Consider the following 9,320-nt stretch of genomic DNA (forward strand, 5'->3'; position numbering starts at 1 on the left):
GTGTCCGTTTTGCATCCTGTACGGTTTTGTCAGTTTTTTTTCCCTGTACCCAAAACCGTAGCCTACGGTGAAAAATCGTATTGAAAATTATACTTTTTTTTTTTTACATGGGATTTAATGGGAACCGTACAGAACTGTATGTTCGTACGGTTCCATCCTGTTTTCACCATACGGTTTTTGACTTTGCACAGTTTTTTTTTTTTTTTACTGGAATTTCAGTCAAACAAGTGAAACTTTATTCATAATGAAATGAAAAGTTAAAAACTATATGCATTTTTTTTTCTTCTTAAAAAAGCGGAGGCGGAGGTAACTTGGTCCCTCAAGTTACAATATTAATCGGTTCCAGGACGACCATTGTATGTTGAAACCATTGTATGTTGAGACCAGAACTCTATGGAAACCTGGTAATTGGTTTTGAAGCCACCAAAATGTCATTAAAAAATAGGAAAAAGTGAGAATTAATGAAAAATAAGTAGATAATTAATACAGATAAAGTAAGTCCGTACATATAAAAGTAAGAAAGATCTGCTGGGAGCTGTAAATCACTGTCTATGTCAGTGTTTCCCAAGCAGGGAGCCTCCAGCTGTGGCAAAACTACAACTCCCAGCATGCCCGGGCACGCTGGGAGTTGTAGTTTTGCAACAGTTGGGGGCACCCTGCTTGGGAAACACTGGTCTATGTAGAGGACAGGAGCTTCTTCAGGGTCCTGTACAGAATACGCAATGTCCTAAAAAAGTAACATAGAGCCGCCCTCACCTGGTGTCCAAAGGAGCAGGTAACCCTGGCACAGGTAAAGAGTACAGAACATGTAATACCTCCCTGTACTGTAGGGGGCGCTACCAGACACCAGTCAGTGCATGCACTTCAGTAATACAGGGGTTTTACCAGTAAAATGCCCATTCTGGTTGGTCGGTTATTCCAGCCATTGACATGTTTCACAGGTCTGGACTGTCTGTACATTGTATGTTGAGTCTGGTTTCAACTTACGATGGTCCAGAAAAGACCATTGTATGTTGAAACTATTGTATGTTGAGGCCATTGTAAGTTGAGGGATCACTGTATATATAGTATACGGATTAAACTTTGCACAAACATTTAGATACAGTTTAGTTTGGTTTCGAGGAATCCATTTTTTTTTTATCAAAAACCTGATACGGGAACTGTATTGCAAAAACGGGGTGTTAAACCCAGCCTTAGGGTATGTTCACACTAAAAAAATTCAGCGAGGAATTCCTCAATGGATTTGTGCTGATCAAAATGACCCCCATTTCAGCATAACAAATAGGATTTTCAATTCCTTGCAGAAAGTTCTCCTAAGGAACGTCCGAGGTGTGAACTGGGCAGCGGAATTCCCATTGAAAGGGAGGGCACAGGAAGGCGGAATGTGCGTAGTGTGAACAAGGCCTTAGGGAACTGCTATGTGGGGTGGCAGACCAGTCATATGACCTGAATCCTGATATACATGCTATGTTGACACAGTAAAAATTCTAATATTCTGCTCAAATTTTGGCGAAACTAAGCAAAATTTCGACGTGCTTAAAACAGAGGAAGAGGAAATTCAACACCCCATTGACTTCAATGGGATTCCGTCCTGAAAATCTGCAAAATTTAAAGACACATTCGACGATTTAGCAAAATCCGGAAAGCAGAATTTCCTCTGCAGAAATTGTGGCACATTAATGGGACAGCGCAATCCTGATTCAATTTAATGTGCAGTAAATTTAGCTGAATCTCCAAGCAGAATTTTCCAGCGGAATTCTGCACAGAATTTCCACTGTGTGAACATAGTCTTAGGCCTCGTTCACACTGCCGTTCGCATACAACACATATAGGGTCCAATGGCATTTTATTATTATTTTTTTTTAGCCCATCGGACCCTAAAACAGGTCGGATACATTTATATACTGGAGCTCTTATCACACCGTCAACTGCACCTTCAGCCATCGGTTTCTTAGGCCGCTTTCACACTATGTTGCTCAGTTTTAAAGATCCGTTATAATGTCCCGTTGGGAAAACCCTTTAAAATGGCCATTACACAATCCCATTAAAGTCTATGGGAATTTTACATTATCCGTTTTAACCCATCATAGCCCATTATGAATAAGGGATGTTATTTTGTGACGGGAGAAAAAAATGTTACATGCACTATTTTTCTCCCGTTACAAAATAACGTCTGTTATTCATAACGGGCTATGACGGGTTAAAACGGATAATGTAAAAATCCCATAGACTTTAATGGGATTTTGTAAAGGCCGTATGAGATTTTGTAATGGCCATTTTTAAGGGTTTTCCTAATGGGACATTATAACGGATCTTTAAAACAGATGAACTTCATAGTGTGAAAGCAGCTATAGGCTCTTTTTGCACCACGTTTTTGGTGTCGGGATATTTCCCAAAACATGCAGCAAATGTATCTATCACCCGACGGAGGCCAAAAGGGTTTCATTATGGCTTCCATGCGGGTGATTTCCACTTATTTGCTAGATGGAGTAGCACAGACCTCTGAGCAGGAGACTGAATGCACTGCTATACATGGATACATTGTAACATGAGTGTTTGCTACTATGTATCCATGTGTAACAATGCATTCAGTCTGTGACTGGTATAAGGCCTTGTTCCCATGAAGATTTAGGTCTCTGAGAAACTGTCAAAACTCCATGCTGCTGTATCCCTGCTCGGCCAGGCAGGGGCCCCATTCAGTTCAATGGCCCGAGCTTAGTCATACTTGATGCTTAGGATTTAAAGCTACAGAATTAAATGTTGTGTTCAGTCATTTCGTTTACATTCAAATCGGCAGCTTCAAATCCTGAGCATCAAATACATGCAGGATACTGTGCATGTGAATAGACCCTATTTTACCCTGCGGATCCGATGACGAGGGACCGCTACATTGCGCCTCCATCTGTGTCTGCTCATAGCGGCAATCCGCCACTACGAGCAGACACGCGATGTGAGAGTCGCCGTGCGCACGTGCAATATACTCGCACACATCTCGGCCGCTCCCCCTGGTCACTGAGCTAGGCTGAGAGCAGCCATGATGTGTGCGAGTATACTACACGTGCGCACGGTGACTCTCACATCACGTGTCTGCTCGTAGTAGCGGATTGCCGCTATGAGCAGACACAGATGGAGGCACAATGTAGGGGTCCCTCGACGGCGGATCCACAGCGTAAAATAAGCTGCGGATCCGTCTGTGTCAACGTACCCTTAAAGGGGTACTCCGGTGGAATTTTTTATTTTTATTTTTTTAAATCAACTGGTGCCAGAAAGTTAAACAGATTTGTAAATGACTTCTATTAAAAAAAAATCTTAATCCTTCCAGTACTTATTTGCTGCTGAATACTACAGAGGAAATTATTTTCTTTTTGGAACACAGCGCTCTCTGCTGACATCACAAGCACAGTGCTCTCTGCTGACATCTCTGTCCATTTTAGGAACTGTCCAGAGCAGCATATGTTTGCTATGGGGATTTTCTCCTACTCTGGACAGTTCTTAAAATGGACAGAGATGTCAGCAGAGAGCACTGTGCTCGTGATGTCAGCAGAGAGCTCTGTGTTCCGAAAAGAAAAGAATTTCCTCTGTAGTATTCAGAAGCTAATAAGTACTGGGGGGATTAAGATTTTTTAATAGAAGTAATTTACAAATCTGTTTAACTTTCTGGAGCCAGTTGATTTAATAAAAAAAATAAAAATAAAAAAAGTTTTCCACTGGAGTACCCCTTTAACCTGAAGGCATAAAGTTTATGGAATTCTTTCCCGTTGGAATCCTTTTCCTTTTCCCCCCCCCCATTATCTAATGTGCATTTTAAATTTGTCTTTCCCCCCCCCCCCCCCCCAACATGATCAGTCGCATGAATGCCAAAAAAAAAATCCCTATACTAAAACCCTACTTTAGGAGGGGGGGGGGACCAAAAACACTGAATTGGTATTGTGATCCGCTGTGGATTTTCTGCATGCAAATCAGGAACACATAGGCCATGTTCACACATCAGAATTTTCGTGAGAAATTCCTACTGGGAATTCTGCACAGAGATTCCGTGGCAGCAGAGCCCCATTGAAATCAATGGGATTCTGCTGCGCTGTGCACACGGTGGAATTTCTGCGCCAGATGTGTCTGGCGCCAAAATTCTGTGTCCGCAGAAAGAATGGACATGTCCATTCTTTCTGCGGACTCTGCACGGAAATGCATTTCCGTCTATGGAGACTGTGCATTTCCGGCAGTCTGCGTAATGTCCGCACAGGGATTTTCCGTGCGGACATTCCGACATGTAAAAAAATGCAGCGTGTGTGAACAAAGCCTTAAAAAAAAAGAGATGAACCGTAATAGAAGATAATCCTGGGGGTCCTAAGTGTAGTTTATATACATCTGTGGATGTCTATGCCAATGTATCTCAACCAGTGCGCCTCCAGCTGTTGCAAAACTACAACTCCCAGCATGCCCGGACAGCCGTTGGCTGTCCGGGCATGCTGGAAGTTGTAGTTTTGCAACAGCTGGAGGCGCACTGGTTGAGGAACACTGCTCTGTGTGCACAAAGACCACATATAGTTGGGGTTTAGTGTTAATAGGGGACTATATTGGGTTTCCTCCACACATACAGCCCAAACACAGTCTGGGCATGATGGGAGTTGTAGTTCTGTAACACTAACGCAAACCATACACTCGTGTCCACACTACTATATTAGAACCGCACCATGAAGGTGATGGGGCCCCCCCAGGGGACTGTGTGAACAGCACTGCGTTACCTGACTACCAGGAAGGCCACCAGCAGCAGCAGGCACACAGCGGTCAGTCTCCGCCGCTGCTCCCGCCTCATGTTTCCGCTCCGCTCCGGCCACCAGCATCAGCAACCGCTGCAATCCCCGTCCACCGCCGCCGCCGCCACTTCCTGGTTACCATGGCAACTCCAAGCGCTCCTGTCACAGCCGCTCGCTCATTGGATACCTTGTTCCCGCCCCCTCCACAGCAGTGGCGGAGGCTGTGATTGGACGCTCTAAATGCGAGCGCAGCTTGTGATTGGAGGAGACAAGCTCGAGGCTCCCTGCTGCGCCTGTCAATCAGGAGTCTGTCGCCAGATCCTCGGCCTGAGGCTATAAATACCAGTGCCCAGCTGGAGATGGCGCTTCGGGGCTGCCGCTGTCTGTCAGGGAGTGTTACAGGAGAACACAGCTGCCGCTGCAAAGGGAGAAGAGTCCCCTATACGAGGCCGAAGTTGGTTTCTTATTCGGCCAGCTTCTTAGAAGAGAAATAAGAGGAGAAAAGGTCTATTAGTCATAGCTGCCGAATAAGAAACCAACTTCAGTGAAAAAGAAGCTGCCGAATAAGAAACCAACTTCAGTGAAAAAGAAGCTGCCGAATAAGAAACCAACTTCAGTGAAAAAGAAGCTGCCGAATAAGAAACCAACTTCAGTGAAAAAGAAGCTGCCGAATAAGAAACCAACTTCAGTGAATAAGAAGCTGCCGAATAAGAAACCAACTTCAGTGAATAAGAAGCTGCCTAATAAGAAACCAACTTCAGTGAATAAGAAGCTGCCGAATAAGAAACCAACTTCAGTAAATAAGAAGCTGCCAAATAAGAAACCATCTTCAGTGAATAAGAAACCAACTTCAGTGAATAAGAAGCGGCCGAATAAGAAACCAACTTCAGTGAATAAGAAGCTGCCTAATAAGAAACCAACTTCAGTGAATAAGAAGCTGCCAAATAAGAAACCAACTTCAGTGAATAAGAAGCTGCCGAATAAGAAACCAACTTCAGTGAATAAGAAGCTGCCAAATAAGAAACCAACTTCAGTGAATAAGAAGCTGCCGAATAAGAAACCAACTTCAGTGAATAAGAAGCTGCCGAATAAGAAACCATCTTCAGTGAAAAAGAAGCTGCCGAATAAGAAACCAACTTTAGTGAAAAAGAAGCTGCCGAATAAGAAACCAACTTCAGTGAATAAGAAGCTGCCGAATAAGAAACCAACTTCAGTGAAAAAGAAGCTGCCGAATAAGAAACCAACTTCAGTGAATAAGAAGCTGCCGAATAAGAAACCATCTTCAGTGAATAAGAAGCTGCCGAATAAGAAACCATCTTCAGTGAATAAGAAGCTGCCGAATAAGAAACCATCTTCAGTGAATAAGAGGCTGCCAAATAAGAAACCAACTTCAGTGAATAAGAAGCTGCCGAATAAGAAACCAACTTCAGTGAATAAGAAGCTGCTGAATAAGAAACCAACTTCAGTGAATAAGAAGCTGCTGAATAAGAAACCATCTTCAGCCTGGTGTCCCTAATAAATGTACAATCCAGACATTACTAGTGGAAGACAGAGTGCTTATAAATACTGCCAAGGAGAGTGCCCCCATTATTCTGAGTAACCATAACATTAGGGGTGGAAGAGTGCCCCCTAAATACTATCAAGGAGAGGAGAGTACCTCATTATTCAGAGCAAGTGCCCCATAAACACTAACAGGAAGGAGAGTATCTCCATTATTCAGAGTAACCTTTACAATATTGTCAGACGTTACTTGTGGAAGCCAAAGTGCCCCTAAATACTATCATGGAGAGGAGAGGACCCCATTATTTTAAGTGCCCCCTAAACACGTACACAAAGGAGTGTGGTGTCCCAGCACCAAGCGCTGTCCTGTGGGTTGCGGATCTCCTGGACATGCCTGCGGCACAGGTGTTGGGCCCACTAAGTGTCTGCTGTGTTTCTATTGTTCCAGCACTTTATCATATATTGTATTATGTTTCTTCTATGCACTGCAAACTGTTATTTATGTGTGTTATACCTTTAAGAGCAGAGGAGTAGTGTAAGCCATGTGACCCTGCCTGCCCAATGGGAACCCCTAAATTCTGTAGTATATCGTGTAGTGGGGGAGCAGTTGCCCCACTCTATGAGTAAAGAATGTGCTGCGCACAAGTATGGTAAAGAAGTGAAGCGGTGTGTGGAGAAATCCTGAAGGAGACTGCAGAACAAATCTCTTCTCCATCCTATCCAGACATTCTGCAAGTGATTCCTCATCCAGTGGAAAGTCAAGCCCTGGTGTAGAAAGTTGTGGGACCTTGTCAGAACCCTAGCAGCCTGGAGAATCTTCAGTCCCATGTCAAGTCAGTATTATTAATCAAGTGGGTGAGAGGATTAGGGTGCGTTCACACTACACAATTCCTGTGGAATTACGCGTGGTGAACTTTTACATCAGTGTGAATGGGTTTCTGCGAGACCCGTTCACACTGAGCAATTTCAGCGGCAGAATAGTTCCACACAGAGTGTACATGTTCATTCTTTGTGCGGAATTCCGCGAGCACTACCGGGGTCCTACTGCCGACGGCGGCTGCCAGGCTGAATCTTAGCTCTCTGAATTCCGCAAGCAGAGATTCAGCGTTCATTCCGTAGTGTGAACGCACCCTTACACTGCATCCTCTCCACTCCGCTCCATGCTGTCTGCGTGTAATACCATCTGCACCCTGCTCAGTAAAAGGCAGTTATCTGTAACCTAACGTCTGTGTGTTTATTCCCTGTGTCTGGCCCAGGAGAAGCTGTCTCTACCTCAGACCATGTATAGGCTAACGGTGCCCAGGCGATGCAAAGAGATCAGGAATTCCTTGCTCCCCTATGTCACCACAAGAGTACCCCATTATTCAGAGTAACTCTAATATTATTGTCAGACATTACTAGTGAAAGTCAGAGTGACCCCCCCCCCCAAATACTATCAAAGAGAGAAGAGTGCTGTACCTCATTATTTAGAGTATACGAAAACAATACTTGTGGAAGCCAGAGTGCCTCCTAAATACTAATGAGAGGAGAGTACCCCATTATTCAGAGTAAGTGTCCCCTAAACACTAACACAAAGGAGAGTACCTCCATTATTCTGAGTAGTCCTAACCTTGTTAGCCAGACATTACTAGTGGAAGCCAGTGTCTCATTATTCAAAGTAAGTTCCCCCTAAACATTAACATGGAGGAGAGTACCCCTATAATTTAGAGTAACCCCAATAATATTGTCAGACATTACTAGTGGAAGCCAAAGTGCCCTCTAAATACTAAGAAGGAGAGAAGACTACCCCAATATTCTTAGTAAGTGCACCTAAACACTAACAGGGAGAGTAGTGTACCCCATTATTTAGAGTAAGTGCCCCTAAACACTAACACGAAGGAAAGTACCTCCATTATACAGAGTAACCTTAATAATATTGTCAGACATTACTATTGGAAGCCAGAATGCCCCCTAAATACTATCAAGGAGTGGAAAGTACCCCCTTTTTCAGAGTAACCATAAGGCCATGTTCACGCCTCGGAATTTCCGTGTGGAATTCTGCATTGAAATTCTGCAAGGAGATTCCGGAGCAGCAGAGTCCTGTGCGGACTTCACACGAAATGCATTGGCATCAATAGAGATGTTGCATTCCTGTGCGGTCCTAGCGCCGGCATATTATGCCAGCACCCGCAGTCTCTGGAATGTCCGCACAGAGATATTCCGTGCGGACATTCCATGGTCTGAACATAGCCTGATAATGTTAGCCAGACATTAATAGTGGAGTCCTTATCAATACTGACAAGGAGAGGAAAGTACCCCATTATACAGAGAAGGGGCATTATACCTGAGGCCCATATCCCCTGCCATGCCCTAACCACAACCTCAGCCACACCCCTTACAACACCCTCAATGGAACCTGTCCGCCTCCTTCAATATTCTCACTAATACCCGTGTGTGGATACAGCAGTCCCACTCCTATCACCCTCAGACCTCAGCATGTCCAGGATACCTGTGTACCTATTGTGTAATGTAAAGGTGATATGAGTGTGACTTCTGCAACCATGGCCAGATTAATATAGGGGCGGATGGAGCGGCAGCTCCAGGCCCCTACGTTAATCTGCACAGGCCGCCCGGTGCCCACGACAACAATGTTAACAGTAAAAGAGTGTCGGCCCTGCGATGTCCCAGGCCGGCCTACAGGCTTACCTACAGCCCTGGTGGTGATGTGGCTGCGTAACCTGCTGACCTGCGTGCCCCACGTGACGTCAGGGTGGCGTAGGAGACTACCCCCCTGTTTGGTCAGCGCCCGCCAAGTTTAAAAAACTATTGTTTGTGCTGTAGCTGCCACCTGCCTGAGGTCCCGTCGCCAGCACACACTTATTTAGGTTAATTGTATGTGTGAACTATATAATGGGAACCATACAGGGTCTAAAAGTTCAGCTGGTGGTTGAGCGGATGCCATACTACACATGTTTTTATCATAAACCTATTAGCTATTAATCTGACCTGCAGTACGGCATTACTAGCACCTGGTGTATTGTAGTCTGCACCGAAGACATTACTCACATAACAACCTTGTGACTAGGC

At 44.6% G+C, this 9,320-nt stretch overlaps 1 protein-coding gene across 4 annotated transcripts in view; it reads right to left on the reverse strand.

Moving 5' to 3' along the window:
- The window catches only part of GLB1L2 (galactosidase beta 1 like 2), a 95,368-nt gene extending 90,454 nt beyond the window's left edge, over positions 1–4,914 (reverse strand). For 3 of the 4 annotated variants that reach the window (XR_008848458.1, XR_008848459.1, XM_056543928.1), the window contains exon 1: positions 4,743–4,911. Coding sequence is in view for 2 of the 4 variants with exons in the window: in XM_056543928.1 (XP_056399903.1) it covers positions 4,743–4,813 (71 nt within the window). In the remaining 2 variants the exon portion in view is untranslated. Of the gene's footprint in view, positions 1–4,742 lie in introns of all 4 variants that reach the window. The other variant, XM_056543929.1, reaches the window with a different exon arrangement.
- Positions 4,915–9,320: the final 4,406 nt, after the last annotated feature.

This window comes from Hyla sarda, chromosome 10 (genome assembly GCF_029499605.1).
Source record: "Hyla sarda isolate aHylSar1 chromosome 10, aHylSar1.hap1, whole genome shotgun sequence".
In the NCBI taxonomy this organism is placed as follows: domain Eukaryota; kingdom Metazoa; phylum Chordata; class Amphibia; order Anura; family Hylidae; genus Hyla; species Hyla sarda.